General features: G+C 35.8%; 3 protein-coding genes across 3 annotated transcripts in view; 2 read left to right on the plus strand and 1 right to left on the minus strand.

Annotated features, from left to right (window-relative positions):
* The first annotated feature begins 1,691 nt into the window (after positions 1 to 1,691).
* Positions 1,692 to 10,225, plus strand: LOC131989283 (high affinity immunoglobulin gamma Fc receptor I-like). Its single transcript, XM_059354473.1, has 9 exons — positions 1,692 to 1,722; positions 1,804 to 1,866; positions 2,809 to 3,072; positions 4,343 to 4,588; positions 4,696 to 4,806; positions 5,610 to 5,657; positions 5,746 to 5,817; positions 7,779 to 7,869; positions 9,563 to 10,225. The coding sequence occupies exons 1-9, from the start codon at positions 1,692 to 1,694 to the stop codon at positions 9,585 to 9,587; spliced, it is 951 nt and encodes a 316-aa protein (XP_059210456.1). The 3' UTR covers positions 9,588 to 10,225.
* Positions 10,226 to 11,364: 1,139 nt separating this feature from the next.
* On the plus strand, positions 11,365 to 15,257 carry LOC131989284 (low affinity immunoglobulin gamma Fc region receptor II-c-like; the record flags this gene model as incomplete). The annotated part of the gene is made up of 3 exons (XM_059354474.1): positions 11,365 to 11,629; positions 12,874 to 13,119; positions 14,767 to 15,257. Coding segments are annotated over 3 exons (732 nt in total), but the record flags the coding sequence as incomplete, so codon positions are not given.
* Positions 15,258 to 16,382: 1,125 nt separating this feature from the next.
* LOC131989785 (trichohyalin-like) overlaps positions 16,383 to 20,877 on the minus strand; it is a 6,531-nt gene continuing 2,036 nt past the window's right edge. The window contains exons 3-5 of the mRNA XM_059355118.1: positions 19,572 to 19,847; positions 18,547 to 18,666; positions 16,383 to 17,874 (exon numbers count right to left, since the gene is read on the minus strand). Of these exons, the coding sequence (XP_059211101.1) occupies positions 16,895 to 17,874; positions 18,547 to 18,666; positions 19,572 to 19,847 (1,376 nt within the window). The 3' untranslated portion in view covers positions 16,383 to 16,894. The remainder of the gene's footprint in view (positions 17,875 to 18,546; positions 18,667 to 19,571; positions 19,848 to 20,877) is intronic.

A 20,877-nucleotide genomic window follows, 5' to 3' on the forward strand; every position in this document is an offset into this window, starting at 1 on the left:
AGATATCAAACACTACAGCAGCTCATAAACCAACATGTTCTGGGTGGAGAGAGGAAGCTGATGTGTGGCTGGTTTCCTGCAGGGGGCAGCAGAGAGCCTGAACATGTTTATCTCACATGAGAGAAGAAGAGGAAACAGGGGCGCGTTCAGCCCCGAAGAATCAGCAAGATGTTTATTTAAATGGAAACAGTGCTGTGTTGGCCTGTTAATGTGGTGGGGTGTCATTAGAACCCACTCAAAGTCCAGATAGAAGACATTACAGAGAATAGGAGTAAAACCCACTGAACCGTTTGTTGTAAATGTGTCAGAAAAGTGTTAGAAGTACTGAGGTTTATATACGCCAAACAAGAAAAAACAGACCTTTTTTAGCCCAAGGAAACATGTTGCCCAACACAAAAAATACATTTTTTAAGCTGAACATGTTTGTTTGTGATGTTTTTCGTTGTATCCCAATGTCATGGAAGGATCCAAAGGACACTACGTCATCGACATCTGCTGAAGGACTGTCCTTATGTGGAGGATCCTCCAGAGGACAGAATCCTTCTATTGCTCAAATTCCAAGGATGCGTGTGTGTATCCTCCGTGCGCCCCGAGTACCCATAATGCCTTGCGCACATCTGTCTACCGGGAGATTTAAAAATGGCGAGCAAAGAAACAGCGACGCCGGCGGTGCAATATGAATTTAAATATACAAGTATTTTCAGTTTACACTAAATATTTATAATATATGAAGTTCACATGAGTTACTTTAATTTATCAGCTAAACTTATTCCCTTTCCTCTGAACTTTCATCATGTTTTCCAATGTATTTTTGTGATAATTCTACTTTTTGGTGTTTGACCGTTTCTGCAGAAATTGAGAATGTTTTACAAGCTTTACAGCGTCGAGTTGTCCTCCCCAGTCTTTATCTGAAATGTGTTTCCAAGAGTGAGTCCAACAGATAAAGCACATTGTTCTATCTGCTCAGTCTGTTCACTCGCATGTACATGTTTTTCATAATCTGCTTGTAAATTGAATATTTTTACTCTTTTTTGTTTTTCCTTGGTTTGTGTTTTAACTGTGTGACTTTATAACTGTGTTTTGTATTTGCTGCTGCCTATCTTGGCCAGGACTCCCTTAAAAAACAGGTTCTTAATCTCAATGTGATTTTCCTGGTTAAATATAGGTTATGATAAAACAATAAAGTAAACACAGGTTCCAAATCTAACATCTAAGAGGTAAAATAAGGAGAACATCTAGTTCTATATTTATATATACTAAATATATTTCAGTTTACCTCTGGTTTTACTTACTATCATCATCAAAGTCAAGCTGGCCTCATGGAGTTTGAAGCCAGGACTTTATAGGGAAGCTGATGGCAGGAAACATCTGCTGAAGGTTTCATGTTGTGAAGAGGTCATGTGACCTGATCACGCCTTCTCCAGATGGTTAATATGATTCTCTTGATTTATTATTTTTTTGCACATTTTGAGAGTCACTTCTTTGGCTTTAAGCTTTTGTTTTTTGGTCGAACCTGTGATTCTCTGGTGCTACTTAAAGACCCAACCAAGACTCTGATCAGTGTGGCGGACAGCCCTTTGACTGTTTGAGCCACTAAAAATACAACCAATAAGCTGCACAGGAAGAGGAAGCTGTCAGCGACATGATGTTTCTCTTCAGTGTGATGCTGCGACAGTCAGCAGCCAGACCACATGGAGTTCACAGCTCTCTCCACCCGACTGAGTGAGTCCTTCTTTTCTCACAGTTAGTACTTTTCTTAAGACATGGACTAATAATCTACTCTTTCTCTGTCTTTATCTGCAGTATTTTCTGTTGTGGTGCTTCTGTTTGCAGACGATCAGCACTGTTACTGTGACCGGAGCGATGGTGAGTTTTTATAACATTTAGAGTATTCGGTAACACTTTCTATGAAGACTACATCTATAGTGCATTATGAGCGCATTCATAGTGAATTATAATGCTCATTATAATCAATCATAATGCATTATGACTGCATTCATAAACACATATAAAGCTTCATGATGCACTATATCAACAGTTATAAATATAGCTTATAATGACTTATAAATCCAAGTGTCTTATGAGTGCTCTTGACTGGTTATAAACTACAGGCTGACTGATGAGGCTTATAATACATTACAACTACTCATACCCCTCTATACACACACCTCAACAATCAATTGTTATAAGGACTCATAGGATGCCATAAGTATAAATAATGACTTATGATGCAGCATAGCTTCTTTTAAATGCATGAAAATGTGTTACACTTTACTTAACGCCAACAATGAAACATCATGATTAGCTATACTGCATTATAGATGCGTCTATATGAACCTCACTTTACTTAAAGCATACATTGATCATTTATTTATACTTATGGCATCCTATGAGTCCTTATAACAATTGATTGTTGAGGTGTGTGTATAGAGGGGTATGAGTAGTTGTAATGTATTATAAGCCTCATCAGTCAGCCTGTAGTTTATAACCAGTCAAGAGCACTCATAAGACACTTGGATTTATAAGTCATTATAAGCTATATTTATAACTGTTGATATAGTGCATCATGAAGCTTTATATGTGTTTATGAATGCAGTCATAATGCATTATGATTGATTATAATGAGCATTATAATTCACTATGAATGCGCTCATAATGCACTATAGATGTAGTCTTCATAGAAAGTGTTACCGAGTATTCTTTACATGCAGACTGGACTTATCAGAGTTTTGACATTATCATTTCTGCAACAAAAGCAGTTTTACTGACTGAAATAACTCGTATTTTTCTTCTCCGTCTTATTCTCAGACACAGCTTCTCTTCGTGTTGATCCAAACAGGCTCCAGTTTTTTGAATATGACTCCATCCGTGTTGACTGTGAGGGGTTTGCTGACTTCACTGAGTGGAGAGTGATGAGGAGGATGGAGACGGGAGTCGAGACAAAATGTGGTTCTGACTGGGAGATGTCAAAGGGATCCTGCAATATACAGAACGCCTTCACATCAGACAGTGGAGAGTATTGGTGTGAAGCTACAACAGGCAGGAGCAGCTCCGTCAACATCTCCATCACTGGTAGGTTCAGCTTTGTATGTTAAACTTATTTGGAATTGGAGTCGTAGAAAGAAACTGTAAAAACAGGCATTATTGTCAGAGTTTGACGGTCCTTGAATGGAAAAAGTGACCAAAACTTGTGTTAAAATGTTGATATTTGTGTCAGAATCTCTTTATTCTACATGTGTCATTTAAAATAAAGCGTTTGCACGAACCAGATCCTGTTAAAAACATTAAATTCTCCTCAGAGACACTGTGAAGACATGATTGATTCTGCTGAGACCAACGGTCACGTGACAAATATTCACTGAGAATCTGTTTACACAGAGCAGAGAGGAGAGGACAGGAGAGGCTGTTTACACAGAGCAGAGAGGAGAGGACAGGAGAGGAGAGGCTGTTTACACAGAGGAGAGGGGAGAGGACAGGAGAGGCTGTTTACACAGAGCAGAGAGGAGAGGAGAGGAGAGGAGAGGTTGTTTACACAGAGCAGAGGGGAGAGGACAGGAGAGGAGAGGCTGTTTACACAGAGCAGAGGGGAGAGGACAGGAGAGGAGAGGCTGTTTACACAGAGCAGAGGGGAGGGGACAGGAGAGGTTGTTTACACAGAGCAGAGAGGAGAGGACAGGAGAGGTTGTTTACACAGAGCAGAGGGGAGAGGACAGGAGAGGAGAGGCTGTTTACACAGAGCAGAGGGGAGAGGACAGGAGAGGAGAGGCTGTTTACACAGAGCAGAGGGGAGAGGACAGGAGAGGCTGTTTACACAGAGCAGAGAGGAGAGGACAGGAGAGGCTGTTTACACAGAGCAGAGGGGAGAGGACAGGAGAGGCTGTTTTCACAGAGCAGAGATGAGTGAAATACAAGAACACAGAGAGGAGAATGCAGCTTGTTGGGGTTCAGAGGGTTGAGAGAGTCGTGTCAGTTGATCTATTTCAGGCGACTGGATGTAAAAGCACACTCGACACTGAACGCACACTCGACACTTTGACCACACGCTTTAATTGAGTCTCCTCGACGTGCAGAATGGGCGAGTTTGGCCACATGTAGGAAGAGATGCACATTATAGAGCATGTGAGACGAAGTGTCTGTTCAAGTCTCAAATCTGAGGTTTATTAGCCTTCTATATCTGGGTTTGTTTTTTGTTTGGAGGTCTGTTTCTTGACTTTTCTGCATAGATTCTTGACCTTTCAAGGGAAAAATCACATTGCAATCAAATCAAATGTTCAACAGCTCCACTATGCACTATATATGTCCGTCAAAAATATGTATAAAAATGAGAGAGCTGTTGCCACAGGTGGTGCAGTGATCCTGGAGAGTCCTGCTGTCCCTGTGACGGAGGGAGACGCTGTGACTCTGAGCTGCAGGAGCAGGACGACGTCCTCTCTACCGGTGGCTGATTTCTATAAAGACGGTGTCCTGATACAGACCGGCTATGAAGGAAAAGTGACCATCCACAACGTCTCACAGTCTGATGAAGGACTCTATAAGTGTGTCATGATCGGTGTTGGTGAATCAATCGAGAGCTGGCTGGTTGTTAAAGGTGAGACTCAAGAAATATCCTCATTAATACTCAATTTTTAAATACCTTTGCCATAAACGCATATCATAAAACTCGTTCTTGAACAGTTTCCTTGGCACTTCATGTAGAGAAACAACCTCCCCGTCGTCTGTTCCTGCTGTGGGTCCCTGTGGTCGGCTGCTCTGTGGCTCTGCTTCTGCTGCTGCTGCTCGGACTCCATCTGTGTCAGAAATTCAGAGGTGCAATATTATTATTCATTATTTTAACATTTATTGTATTGCTTTTGTAAAAAATGTTTTTAATATATTTATTAATATTTATTCATTATTTTTAAAATGTATTTTTATTGTTATTTTTTATTCATTTTCTATTTTATTCAGTATTATTTATTCATTATTTTAAAATGTGTTTTATTGCTTTTTATTTTTTTTAATGTAATTGTATTCATTATTATTTATCTATTTATCTATTAGTTTATATTTTTTATATTATAATTTTTTATATATTTTTTTTATTAATTATTATCTATTTATTATTTTAAAAATATTATATTACTATTTTTATTTTGTTTTAATTTTATTTCATTCATTATTATTTATTCATTGTTTTAAATTTTATTTTATTGCTATTTTGATTGGTATTTTATTTTTATTGTTCAATTGATACAAAAAATAAAACACAATTTTAAACGATGATTTATTATTAATATTATTGTGAAACTTCATTGAAAGTAAATGTATATTCATATAATTTTTTTTAAATGTGACTATAACAGTTTAATGTTATTTACTCCATTATTTTTCTATGTTTATGGAAAAATGTTGTATTTATAAAGAAATATTTCTGAATACAACCCCATGTTTTTAAAGTTGTCTCTAATTAAAATTAATTATTTCGAGTTTGTCACCAAAATCATTCTTATTTGTTTATTATAATTGTTATGATTTATATTATCTTCTGTCCATGTTGAATGAAGCGTCTGACTGATTGTTTGCTGCTGACGACAATATAACAAAGGTTTTTTTTCTCTTCTGTTCTCCAGTGTTTGGCTCAGAAACACCAACATCGCTCTCAGGTGGAACAGGAACAGGTGAAGAACACACAGGTTGTTTGTGCTGGAACATTGTTGACATTTTAGTATCAATCCTCAGTTTGTCTTGATTTTGTGTTTATTTCAGTGTCTGAATCAACCAGTGAAGTTCATCCGCCGAGGGCAGAGTGTTCACGATTCGTACATTCGGATTATAGAGGTATTTAACTTTACTCACACAGATACAGAAACCTGTGTGAACTCTTTAATACTTTTAAATGAGCTCACCACCCTGCTCCAAACACTGGGGTTTAAAAGTATGTTTTCTTTTAAAAAATAGCCAAAAATCCAGCTTTTACAGTACAGGCCAAAAGTTTGGACACACCTTCTCATTCAATGCGTTTCCTTTATTTTCATGACTATTGACATTGTAGATTCATCAAAACTATTAATGAACACATGTGGAATTATGTACTTAATTACAAAAAAGTGTGAAATAACTGAAAACATGTCTTGTATTCTAGTAAGCAAAGGGTGGTTACTTTGAGGAATCTAAAATACAAGACATGTTTTCAGTTATTTCACACTTTTTTGTTAAGTACATAATTCCATATGTGTTCATTCATAGTTTTGATGCCTTCAGTGAGAATCTACAATGTAAATAGTCATGAAAATAAAGAAAACGCATTGAATGAGAAGGTGTGTCCAAACTTTTGGCCTGTACTGTATATCACAGACAGAACCTGTAAAAACAGTCATTATCGTCAAAGTTTGAAACTTTCCGATGGTCCTTGAATGGATCGAAAGTTTCTGTTATAAAAAGTAACCAAAACTTGTGTTAAAATGTTGATATTAGTGTCAGAATCTCTTTATTCTCCATGTGTCATTTAAAATAAAGCGTTTGCACTAACCAGATCCTGTTAAAAACATTAAATTCTCCTCAGAGACACTGAAGACATGATTGATTCTGCTGAGACCAACGGTCACGTGACAAATATTCACTGAGAATCTGTTTACACAGAGCAGAGAGGAGAGGACAGGAGAGGCTGTTTACACAGAGCAGAGGGGAGAGGACAGGAGAGGCTGTTTACACAGAGCAGAGAGGAGAGGACAGGAGAGGCTGTTTACACAGAGCAGAGAGAAGAGGACAGGAGAGGCTGTTTACACAGAGCAGAGAGGAGAGGACAGGAGAGGCTGTTTACACAGAGCAGAGAGGAGAGGACAGGAGAGGCTGTTTACACAGAGCAGAGGGGAGAGGACAGGAGAGGCTGCAAACATGACAATACTTCAATATGTATAATATGTGGAGAAAACTGGTTTTACAACATTCAGGATACTTGTGGGCACTTGGAAACATGCTTATCTATAAATTCTGTTCAGCAGAGAAATTCTACTTTTTTCTGATTTCTGTCATTCTAACTGTGTTATTCTGCACTAAGACATGTTTGAGTTGTTCCCACTTCTAGCCATGATTGTGCTGATTCCACAGAGCTGCAGGACTTAAAGATCTATATAGATTTATATATTGCAGTCAAACACAAGGCCACCGTGAGTAAAATGTAAAAGGAGCAACAAAAGCAGCCTGAAACAGCTTGTCTGGGTTCAGTGTTGGTTCTATATTATAGTTAGAGGCACCTCCTCGTACATAAACTACAGACACAAAAAGCTCCTTTGTTGGTGACCAGCAGTGAGTCAGTGCTGGCTGAACATCAAGAACTCTTTATTTATTTTGGCAAACATCTTCAGATCCTTCACCACAACCAGCTGTTTGTTTGTTTGTTTGTTTGATGGGTGCATGCCTTGGTTGGTTATTTATTTAATATTTATCTTTTGTGCACTGACAGGAGAGCTGTGCCTCAATTTCGTTGTGCTAACACATTTTTATACTACCGTGAAATGACAATAAAGACTCTATTCTTCTATTCTATTCAGCTGCCTCTATCTGTTTCCATTTCTTCCACTCTTTGTTCATGAAGACCTTTTTTTATTGGCTGAAATTAGATATGATGTTGAGAGTCCTTGACTCAGGTCCCTGTCACAATATAGACTAGAAACACCTATGACATACTTTGAGTGTGCAGTCAAGAAAGTCACATTTACTGCAGTTTGTCTCCACTACAATGAAACTAAAGTGACAGCTCTGAACCAGCCAACCAGCTGAATGATGACTTGTTTCAGCAGGAGTCTCCAGCCTGGCAGCAGACAGTGACCCCTGTATTACAGATGAGTACACCTACTACAACAGCATCGATGAAATCAGAGACTTTGAACTGTAAGTATGTAGTTGTTGCTACATTTACCTGGAAAATCAAACAAACACAATGAATTGTGTTCCTGTACTTTAAATGAAAATTAAAAAATTACATAATATTACTACAACTTAAAATATGAATAATATGAATATTATTTATATTATTATTATTATTATTATTATTATTACTATTATTATTATTATTATTATTATTATTATTATTATTATTAATAATAATAATAATAATAATAATAATAAAATAGTTATGAATATATTTGTATTGAATAGAATACTACGGCTACTTATAATAATAATAATAATAATAGTTATAGTAATAATACAAATTTAAAAAATCATATTTATATTGACTGAGGATTTTTAAGTGCAAAACCAAATAAAAAAATATTCTAATAATATTCATGACAATAATTATAGTAATGTTAATAATAATAGTATTATTATTATTATTATTATTATTATTATAAATAATAATAATAATATAATAAAATAGTTATGAATATATTTGCATTGAATAGAATACTAGAGCTACTTATAATAATAATAATAATAATAATAGTTATAGTAATAATACAAATTTTAAAAATCATATTTCTATTGACTGAGGATTTTTTAGTGCAAAAACTAAATAAAAAAATATTCTAATAATATTCATGACAATAATAATAGTAATATTAATAATAATAGTAATAATTTGATGAAAAAGTTATGATTATCGACTTAAGATTTTTAAATGCAAAAATAAAATACTGCCACTACCTATAATAATAATAATAATAATAATAATAATAATAATAATAATAACAAAATATATTAAATAAATAATGTTGATGATAATAATTTAAATAACGGTAATAACTATTTACTATTTTTAAGTGCAAAAAATAAAATACTTCTATTTCTAACAATAATAACAATATTGATTTTTTTAAAACATTCAGTGCAGAAACTAAGGTAACACTTTACAATAACCAACTAAGTTATGTTTATAGATGGTTTATAGACCAATTATTAACCATTTTACAAAGTGCTATACCTATTTAATCTTTAAATGTTTTCAACCAATTTCTTAAAGGTTTATGAATAATTTCAAAATCATTAACATTCTTAATATGGTGTTAAAATGTTATAATGAGTGCAACTAACACTTTTAATAAACTATTAATTATAATTTGATTGTTTCTTAATGGTAAAGTAACTAGAAACTTACATTAGTATACCATCTATTTGTCATTTTTTAAAAGATTTAGATAGTTTAACATTAATAAATTATCTATTTACCGTTCTAAATGGTCTATATATGGTTTATAAATGGTGATTAAACATTAATAAACTATCTGTTTATCATTTATAAATGATGGTTATTGTAAAGTGTTACCGAAACTAAAATAAAATACTACTGCTACTACCTATGATTATTATTATGATTATTATTATTATGATTATTATTATTTTTATTATTATTATTATTATTATTATTAATAATACTAATAATAATATTAATAATAATGATGATGATCATCATCATCATCATCATTATTATTATTAATAATAATAATCATAATCATAATTATGAATGTTATGACTCTTACTAAATGAAAAGCCAACTTGTTAGCATGCGCTTCTGCAGAATATATATATTTTTTTTTAAATAAAAATGTTATACGTATATTTTTGTGTCCTTTGTGTCTTCCAGGTCACTGAGAGCTCCACGTGACTGAGGAAAGACTGTTTACAGCTTTATGTCAGATTGTGAAGAATATTTTATATTAATGCCTGTTAGATGTGAGGACGCCTATGTTGTGTGTACTCAGAAAAGAATAATAATAATGGTGAATATATGATTGATTTTAAAAAGAGTGCAGCTGTGTGGTTGTTTCAAAACATTTCTATAAACGACGAGCTGTCGAGCAGCATCAGGGTTTATTTATAAGAGCGAGCAGGTTTTTAGTAGGTAAAAACAGATAAGCCGTGTGGTTTTATCTGATATTTGTGAACATGTGTGCTGCAGCTTTAAATACTCTCTCCGTGCTCCACTGCAGACTGACCGAAATCTGAAGCAGCTCCAAATATAATTAACAAGCTGTTTCACACTTCAGACCTTTAACTGAGACTTTAGTATCTAAAAATCACACTGAACTGTTTACATACAATCACAGTTCCAGTCCAGATTTAACCCTCCGAACCCCAGAAAAGTATCTTTCGTCAAAAGTACACTGTTTATCATAGAAATAAACCATAAAAACGTGTGTTTTCGTCAGAATTTTAACTTTATGATGGTCCTTGAATGGATCTTTGGTTACCAATGTTTCATTATAAAAAGTGAGCAAAGCTTGTTAAAATAAAGTGTTAAAATGTTGATTTGTGTCAGAATCTCTTTATTCTACATGTGTCATTTAAAATAAAGTGTCTGCACTAACCAGATCCTGTTAAAAACATTAAATTCTCCTCAGAGACACTGAAGACATGATTGATTCTGCTGAGACCAACGGTCACGAGACAAATATTCACTGAGAATCTGTTTACACAGAGCAGAGAGGAGAGGACAGGGGAGGCTGTTTACACAGAGCAGAGAGGAGAGGACAGGAGAGGCTGTTTACACAGAGCAGAGAGGAGAGGACAGGAGAGGCTGTTTACACAGAGCAGAGAGGAGAGGACAGGAGAGGCTGTTTACACAGAGCAGAGAGGAGAGGACAGGAGAGGCTGCAAACATGACAATGCTTCAATATGTTTTTTAGGTTTATTTTTTCATTATTCATTTCAAATTAATTTTTTGGGGTTATTTTGTGTCTTTTTTTGCTAATTTTTCATCTTTTGGTCATTTCTGAATGGCGTGTCTTAATTACGGCTGCCAGTTAAGAGCCGACAGCACACAGAAACTGAAACTGGACTGCTGCGGTGTGTCGTGTGCCCACTCTGTTAAACTCCTGCCGGAACTGTGGGATTTGAACCCAGAATTCAGAATTATCGTGCAGAGCTAGCCCAACCGAAGCTGCAACAAGTGCCAGAAAGACACAAACATGTTTGCAGAATGTTACAAACCACAGTTTAGCTCTGTGTCGCTAATTTCGTCCTTCATAGCCACTGCTCGGACTGTGAAACTTTCCAATGACGCTTCAGCAGCATCTTAGTTTTGCGTCAGCAGCGTCTGCTGGCCACACAGGAAGGGGAGGGAGGTTTCACCATCATCACTCTGGAGCTGCTGTCAGTCTGAACCTCAGACAGACAGCAGGAAGACGACATGGAGCTCCCAGCTCTCTGCACCACTCTGTGTGAGTCCATCCATGTCACATTTAATGACCTTTTGGGTTTCTAAGGAGTCATTTATTCATAACTACAACAAGTCTTTTTTCCGTTTCTGCAGTTCTGAAAGTGTTGATGCTGCTGGCTGCACAAGTTCACCTGGCCTCTGCTCAGGAAAGTGGCAAGTAGCATTCAGAAACCTCCGAGCTGAAGGTCAGAGTGTGTCTGTGTGTCATGTTTATCTTCTGTCTCTGATCTTCCTCAGACGCTCTGATCCTTCCAACCAGACTGCAGCTCTTTGAATACACCTCCGTCTCTATTAACTGTGAGGGTTTCAACTCCACCTCTGGCTGGGCCGTGATGAGGAAGGTGAAGGGGAAGGTGAGTGAGTGTGTCAGCACCTGGGTGACCACGCCGCCGTCCGTCTGCGCCATCAAACCTGTTTACACCACGGACAGCGGAGAGTACTGGTGTGAGTCCGGAGAGCGGAGGAGCAACGCCGTGACCATCACCGTCACCGGTAAGACACGAAATAAATAAACAAATATGTGATTTTATTCTCCTAAAGTTGCAGTAAAGTTGAACTGGGAATTCTGAAATTAGCACTGGATGTGCAAAATATTATCAGAAATAATTTCAAATATTTATATAGTGCTTAACAAATGTGTTAGAGCAGCAGTTTGTGCCACAGCTGTCCTAAATTAACAGCATTAGTAATTACCAAAATCATTTTTTATGTTTTAATGTTAAACATAATTTTCAAAATCTGATTTCATGTTGCCGGGAAAACAAACTTTAATGAAAAATAAAAACTTTAATGGGAAAATAAAATTGTAACCCAAAAACCCCTTAATGGGGGGATTTTTTTTTTTTTTTTTTTTTTTTTTAGCAAAAAACACTTGGTCAAAACCTGACCAAAAATGAACTTCATTTGGGAAAAAACCTCTAACTGGGAAATTAAAATGAACCGTAAATAAAATGTAAGCAAAACACATAAAAAAAATAATCAAAAATAAACCTTAACGGGAAAAAAACTTTAACGGGGTAAAAAACAAATAAATGTAACAAAAAAACTAAAAATTAAAACCAGAGATAAGGTCAAATATATGTATGTGTGCTGTATGTATATATATATATATATATATTTTTTTTTACATACATACAGCTGTATGTAGAAGCTTTTTAACCCAAATATTTTTTAATGCTAAGATATAATAATAGTTATTATTGTTATCCATGCATTTTCAAATGCACTGTTTTACCATAAACCTGTAAAAGTAGTGAAGCACATGCTTTGGAAAGATTTCTAAAATATCTGTTTTTTCGTTGTTATGACAAGTGGTCTAATAAATCTGTTAAGCACTGTATATATACATGTGCATTTAAATCTAAAAAATAAATAATAATCCACTGAAAAAAGCAAAAAACTGTGGCATTGTCCTTTTATACTTATTTATGTATGTGTATTGTCTATGTATGACTATTCACAGTATATATTTATTATATATTTCGAGAGAGAGGGAGATAATTTATATTTACACATTTATATTAAATCTAAAAAGATGCATAATTAGTAGTAAAATGACTAAAAAGATTTAAAAATGTGAGTCTTTCTGTTACTCTTTTGTGTCAGTAAAGCCTTTTAAAAGAGGCTATAATGGACTTTGTGTGCAGTATATTTCCGAGCTTACACGTGTGGATAAATATATATGAGTTGCATTAAATTCACATTGAAGCATGCTTATTAAAACTCTGTGTGTGCAGCCGGAGCCGTGATCCTGGAGAGTCCTGCTCTGCCGGTGCCAGAGGGAGACGCTGTGACTCTGAGCTGCAGGAGCAGGACCACCTCCTCGCCCCTCGTGGCCTACTTCTATAAGGACGGGGTCCTCCTGGGCTCCAGGTCCTCAGGACAGATGACCATCAGCAGCGTGTCTAAAGCCAACGAGGGACTCTACAAGTGCAGCGTCTCTGAGTTCGGAGAGTCGCCTCAGAGCTGGCTGGCTGTCAGAGGTGAGACACAGCATGGATCCAAATCCGTAATATCAAAAATTGAAGATATATAAAATGCAATCAACTTAATGGCAACCTATTATAGATGCAAATAATAAAAAATTATACATTTATATATATTTTGTTTAAAAAACGTTCTTAATCTCAAAACTTTGCCCAATTGGTAAGAATCAAATATGCTTTTGGTTATCAATACTAAATCAAGTATTTAAAGAGCTTGTAAATGCAGCAAAAAAAAACTGCTGACTTTGTTATTTTGAAGTAGAAATATATCATTTTTTATATTTACATTTCATTTCCCCCCAAATGTTTATAGTTTGTGTTCCAAGCTGATTCAGTTGTGGAGTAAACATAATTTTCTGCCTTACATACACATGCAATATATAATATTATTATTAATACATATGACTTGCATACTGATGAAGTGAGTGGATCCAAAAGCACATTTTTTATTTCTGTTTCTGGTATTTATTATTCAGAATGTCTGTTTGATGTTTCCATTCTGTTGGGTAAAATAAAGCATAATCTGCAAAAAAATATCTGGAACAACAGGGGCTCTAAAATAGATAACTGATAACTCTTCACACAACTTGGTGTCCCTCAGTTGTCTGAGATACACACACACACACACACACACACACACAAATACACACACACATATATATATAGAGAGAGAGAGTGAGAGAGAGAGAGAGAGAGTATATATATATATATATATATATATATATTCTCTCTCTCACTCTCTCTCTCTCTCTCTCTCTCTCTATATATATATATATATATATATATATATATATATATATATATATATATACTCATCCAGCCTCTACTAGGAGACATTTACGACTACTTTCTGCTGAAAAAACAAACCCCAAAAACTTCTCCTGAGCTGGTCAGAGTTGAAGTCAGAAATAATTTATTCTCAAACAAGAATTGGATTTCCAGAACATAAACTAAAAATGTAACATTTTGCATCTGTTTATATAGTGGTATCAAATTATATAACCTTAATCTCCTCCTAATTTTCTGAAACCACTAAATTCTCCCTTGTTACAAGGGTGTCATATTGTTTAAATTTGGTAAACTCCATCTAGATTACCTCTTGGGGGCTGGTCTTACTGAAAATCCCCTAAAATTCCCCCAAGAACAAGTCTGAACCAGATTTTATTGTATATTGAAGTATGAAAAATTTGTCAACTCCTCCCCTTCCTGTGTATTTTGCTGATTCAAGTGTTTTTTAAAGGTATTTCCAGATTGTTTTAACCTCTTAATCACCGCCCATCTTTAATGCCTTTACACACTCTTTGTATGTGATAATTATGTAATTTGTATATCAGTGATGATTAATACTCATGCATATTTGTGATACAGAATCAATATAATTAATTCTATGACTGACTTTTTGACTTTTTGTGAATATTCTATGCAGATGATATAAGACTATTTGTCCCATTATCTTGACTTGCTGTTTGCCAGTTTAACTGCTTGTTAATCCAGCAGGGTAAACACAGTATGCAAATAGTTTTAACATAAAATAATGATGAATGTTCCTTAAGAAAATGATGTGACGGACATATGTTTCCTTGTTATATAAGATGTGATATAATGCACTAAAACCAACGCTGTGTCTTTGTTCTGTCTTGGCAGCGGTCCACGCAGAGACTCGTCCCTCCTCAGATCACTCCTGTCACATTTACCTCACCTTAAGGACCATTTTCACTATTTTAATGGTGGCTCTGCTGCTGCTCCTGGTGGGACTGCTGCACTGTGGGAAACTCAGAGTGACACAGAAAATAACTGTGGCACCCTCGCATGTGAAGGCTACTGCTGAAGTGAACGACACAGAGAACACTGAGCTTAATGAATGACTTATCGCTGAGATAATTAAGTAGTAAATCTACCATCATGCCTTGCAGGATCAGGATACTGTCGCAAGAAGCATCAGCACTCCCTATTCCTTTATGTTGGTGGTTTTTTAAGAGTGTTTTATTATTTTACTCACTTTTATCTGCTTTTTATGCAGCTTAACCCTTTAGAGTTTTGGGCTATTTTGGTGATTTTTGGCTCTTTTTCATGCTGCCTGTATATAAACTTAAAAAAATGTTTACAGTGTCATGTTGGTATAATGTCTTTCAGCACAACCTCGCCTATATGACATTATCACTATTTTTTCACTTTGATTTACTGGATCAACATTTTTAAAATAAAGTATATATATATGGATTTAGAATCTAGCTTTTTCTTATTTCTATACTAAATATATTTGACCTTATCTCTTATTCTATTTGTTCCCTTATCATCACAAACTGGCCTCATGGAGTTTGAACAGAACTTTAGAGGGAAGCTGACGGCAGGAAACACTGCTGAAGGTTTTAGGGTTGTTAAGTTATAAAGAAGTCAATTGCCTCGATCACTTTTTATTGGTTTTCCTGATTATTGCTGGATATTTTCAGCAACAATATCAGAACAATTTTGATCCAGACAAACAGATATGGTGACCTTTTTTGGATGAAATAGCAAGAAACTGTTTCAGGGTTCTGTACCTGTCTTGTTACTTTCTGCATAAGTTATTATAGAACTTTGTCACAAGCAAATGAAAAAATGAACTATAAACCACAGATGGACGATTGATCTATTTTCAAAAGGCTTTATGTTTTGTTCTATGATTTGTTTTAGACACTACCAACGCTTAAAATAATTTACGTTTCTTACAAACCACACAGAAACACATGAAGGACCCTGAAGAGGCTCTGTAGCAACAACAATACTTTTATTTTAGCAGAGAGATTCATATACCTGTTTTTAGGAGTCAATATTGGCATAAACAAAGAAAAATGGGGATCAGTTAGTGTGAAACACTTTGTATCATTTTCCTTTCGATGCATGCGTTACACTACATGACCCCATATATGGTTTACTTATTGACACACAAATCACTGCAAACAATATACAGAACACAAACCTGATATTCACTGGTTTATTAAAAAAATTAAATGCACAAAATGATGTGAAATTTGATCAGAGGCAAAAGTTATTAATCAAAACAACACAAAACAAAGACACAAATAAAATGCCATATTTATCAACAATAAAATCAAAATATCAATATTTTTTATTTGATTTTCTGTTGAGTTCTAATGCAAGTTTTTAGCTGATTTAACCACCACAGAAAAAAATGTATATAAAAAAATATTTACAATAAAAAAAGGCATTGTCTTTAGACTTCGAACTTTATGACGGTCAGAAAATCACCATTAGAAAAACATAAAAGTCTAAAATTATCATATTTCTATTAAAACAGTTTATTCTCAGCAGAAGTAAACTTTCAAATAAAATCATACAGAACTGCAAACTGTTTACAAAAAGAGATTATATTTCAATCACATTTTTAGAAAAATAACTTATCAGAGAAATTCAGCTTTTTTTTCTGATTTCTGTCATTCTAACTGTGTTTTTCTGCACTAAGACATGTTTGAGTTGTTCTGATTGTGCTGAATCCACAGAGCTGCAGGACTTATAGATTTATAGAGATTTATATATTGCAGTGAAATACAAGTACACAGAGAGGAAAATGTAAAAAGAGAAGAAAAAACGCCCTGAAACTATTTCTTTAGAACAAGGACACAAGGGAGTGCTGAACTGAAATCTAGAAACCTGATTATGGATTTAAAATGAGTACATACAATATTTTACGCGATCGTGCTGATATCATCACCTGATGCATTATTTCTTTTATGTTCTCTCTCTGACTGTTGTGGCTGAAACATCCTTTGAATCACTTCTTTGTTTGACTTCCCTCTCTGAATGTCTTCTCTCTGTCTTTCAGCGGTTGATTTAATTGCTCCTCATCTCTCTCTGTAACTTCTTCTGAACCTTCTTTTTCTGTCCCTCTATCTCTTTCAGGTATTGATTCATTTTCTTTTTGTCCCTCTGTAGTTTCCCCTTCCTTTACTTCAACTTCTCCTGCTGACTGTTCTGACGTAGTCAGAGGGACAGTCTCAGTGTCTTCTCTCTCTGTCTTCTCTCTCTGACTCACTACCTCTTTCAGGTCTTCACTTATTTTCTCTTTGTCTCTCTCTAGTTTCTCCTTCCTTTCTCTCATTCTATTAATCATCTCCCTTGTCTCTTGAATCACTCCTTTGTTTGACTTCCCTCTCTGAATGTCCTCTCCCTCTGTCTCTTTCACCTGTCGATTTAATTGCTCCTCATCTCTATCTGACGGTTCTGACTGTAACTTCTTCTGAATCTCTTCTCTCTGTCTCTGTCTCTCTATCTCTTTCAGGTGTTGATTTATTTTCTCTTTGTCTCTCTCTAGTTTCCCCTTCCTTTCTGTCATTCTGATAATCATCTCTTCTGTCGTCTCCAGTAGTGTGTCTGTGTTCTTCAACAGTTCCTCATGTTCACTCCTTCTCTTCTTCAAATCATCTCTGTTTCTTTCAAGCTTCATCTTTGTTTTCTCAGAGGTAAATGTTCCGATCTCCATCAGTTCCTTCTTGTTCTCCTCTATCAGGACCTTGTCCTCCTGCTGTAGTGAGATGAGTTTCTCTCTCTGGTTCTTCAGATTATTCTTCTGTTCTGTTAGTGTTATAATCACATCTTGTACATGTTTCAGTTCTCCCTCATTCTTCTGTGATTCCTCCTCAAGTTTTGCCTTTGCATTGTCCAAATACGAACTTCTTTCTCTTTTCGTCATCAGCCTCTCTCCTTCTTCTCCTCCCATCAGCTGCTGGAGTTCTATGCTGCTGTCAGTGGTTTCTATGTGAATAGATGAGAAATAAGTTTAGTTTGAATTTCAAACTTGTTTTTTTTGTTATGCAGTGTTGCTACATTATGCATGGTGTGGCAGAATTATGAACCTATAAAATTATTTTGAGGACTAAACTGACTGGTGTTAGGGTATTTATGTAACCACTTCAAACTAATGAAAGAAGCAGGACATGCAGCATTTTGAACATTGGTAACCCAGATTGGTTGCCCTTCAAACATTTAAGTGATTCATACAAAATATTCTTCTTTGTTTAAGAAAAATCAAATTAAATACCAAAAGGTCTGCACATAACTATTTATGTTCAATACACTAAAAGACAAATTATTTGTTCTGAAAAATAACCTACTGTCCAATCATTCAACTCAGCATTTTAAGTTACAGCGGCTAATTTTTCCAATTGCATTTAGATCAATTTTGAACCAGACATTCTGACACATATTGAATTCAGGTTAAAAAACATTTTTTTCAGTTTGTTCAACTCAAAATTTAGTTTACCCGTTGATCTTATCATAATAGAACAGCATACTAAGACTGTTTGAGTAATGCAATAAAACAATGTCTTAGCTAATATTTACTGAAACTAATAGTGGGTTATCAGTGCAGGCAAAGTGTCCATGAATTTGAGCTTTGGAAAGAGCAACATTAAAGTTGTGACTTACTGGTTTTGTTCAGTCCCAATTTCCATAAAACGAGGCCAACCACAACCACAAACATGATCCACACAGTGAAGAAGATACTGATGCGAGCAGCAGTACCAGCATGGACCATGAAGAGATCCGCTAAAATTATGAAATACATATCAGATATTTTAAAATCTAAACTTCACCTCTCTGTAACTAACAAAGTCAATTACACATAAATCAAATCAAATCAAATCAAACTTTATTTATATAGCGCTTTCGTGAAATAGCCACGGATTTGCTTAACTCAAAATCCGTGGAATAGCCACGGAATCACTCAAATTTCCGTGAAATTGACACGGATTTCACACACTGTCTAATAAATAATTATACTGTATGTATATTATCTATGCTAAAAAAAGACAACAATATTTGTTTAATGAAGGTCCATTTACAGTGAAGCGCGATTCAATGAGATCGCACCACATCCGGTAGGATCGGACAGCACATACGGTAGATTACAAAATAAAACAGATTTCAAAATAAAACACAGCGGATCGTCTTTTTCTGGCGAGATCTTCGCCACAAAGTGATTATGTACATTCACTGAGTGAATATTTAGAAAATAAAACATATATTTCTCGCTAGAAATGTAATCAAAATCAATTTTTATGCAGAAACAAAGTCAAAATATTGATTTTTTCTCTAAAAATGAGAGAACTGTCCGCCATGTTTTTTGTTTCCGACCGCCGGAACCTTGAAGGTCACGTGACTTGGAACAAACCAATAGGAAAAAATACCAGGTTGGGATATGACTGTCATTAACTTGCATTTTAGCGAAATCCATGTCAATTTCACGGAAATTTGAGTGATTCCGTGGCTATTCCACGGATTTTGAGTTAAGAAAATCTGTGGCTATTTCACGGATTTCTGTGAGACCAGGTTGCCCCCACATACACATCTGTAAGTATACATACACAAACATGCACACAAACGCATTTAGTCATGCATGCACACAAACACACAGACTGCACATATTTATTGATTTTAAAGAACTTTTCTACCTGGGACAGTGATTTGTGCCTCTCTGGTCTGGTTGGTGTCCCTCTGGTGGACTCTACAGGTGAAGCTGCTGCTGTGTCTCTCCACAGTCACTCTGCTGCTGACAGTATAGAGGTCATCAGGACCTCTGACTGTCTCTGTAGGTCCAGCAGAGAGGAGCTTTCCCTCAGCGTCCAGCCACAACACCTCAGGCTCTGGATACCAGCCAGCAGACTTACACACTAACAGCACTCCACTGCTGACTTTGGAAATCTCTACGACTGGTGACGAGACAGAACCTAAGAAAAAATGTGAAAAAAGAAGTTCAGCAAAGAAACAGCACATACTAATTTTTTTAAACTTTATGTCTATCCCAATAAAACACACTAAAGTACATTACAGGAGCTCTGTTATAACACTTTGTTGGCCCAGTTACTCCTTTGGTCATTCAGAGTTTTCCTTTGTTTGGTTTCTGGTCAGCCAAGATGCCCCTTTGATCAGTTCAACTCTTTGGTAACCTCAAGTATTCTTGGGTAACCCTGAGTACTCTTTGGTAACCCCAAGTACTCTTTGGTAACCCCAAGTACTCTTGGGTAACCCTGAGTACTCTTTGGTAACCCCAAATACTATTTGGTAAGCCTGAGTACTCTTTGGTAACCCCAAGTACTCTTTGGTCAAGTGCATTCTAGTTGGCCAAAGTCCCCCTCTGCTTGGCAAAAGTACCTCTTAGTCAGCATTATTATAGCATTATAATTATCAACTCAGTTGGCTCAAGTGCTCCTCTGGTCAGGACTAGTGCCCCTAGTGCTAGAATACTTTTCTGTGGGCCAAAATACTCCTGTAGTCATCAAAAGTACTCTTTTTGTCAGTCTAATCAACCTTTTATTCTCTCCTCTTGGCTTCACTTCTCTGGCCGTGTTTCCTTTCTGCTTGATCCTGATGCCATGTGGGGCATCTGCCCATGTTTTTGTCCATACCTAAGGTCTACCTAATTGGCCTAAGTGCTTTTCTGATCATCCAAAGTGACATTCTTTGAAGTAGTAAAACTCTGGTTGGTCCAAATGCCATCAAATGGGAAAATCTGTCCCTATGGTCATCCAAAGTACTCATCATGTCAGTGAAGAACCCATGTGGTCCATCCAAAGGTCCCTTTCGTCACTCTCTGGCACAATATTATTCTGGCCCACATGTCTTTACATTAAGGCAACATTCCCCATATACATTATCCCTCTTGCAGTTATATAAAACCCTTATGGTTGGCCCAAATGCCCCTAAGGTTGGCCCAAGTGATCCATTTTTGTATCCTACTAGTCAGACAAGCTTTTCTGC

The sequence above is a fragment of the Centropristis striata genome, chromosome 17, assembly GCF_030273125.1.
Source record: "Centropristis striata isolate RG_2023a ecotype Rhode Island chromosome 17, C.striata_1.0, whole genome shotgun sequence".
Classification (NCBI taxonomy): Eukaryota; Metazoa; Chordata; class Actinopteri; order Perciformes; family Serranidae; genus Centropristis; species Centropristis striata.

Coding starts and splice junctions, on each gene's coding strand:
- LOC131989283 (XM_059354473.1), top strand. CDS start 1,692: ATGGAGTTCACAGCTCTCTCCACCCGACTGA. Junction 1,723..1,803: donor AGCTCTCTCCACCCGACTGA/GTGAGTCCTTCT, acceptor CTTTATCTGCAG/TATTTTCTGTTGTGGTGCTT. Junction 4,589..4,695: donor GAGCTGGCTGGTTGTTAAAG/GTGAGACTCAAG, acceptor CACTTCATGTAG/AGAAACAACCTCCCCGTCGT.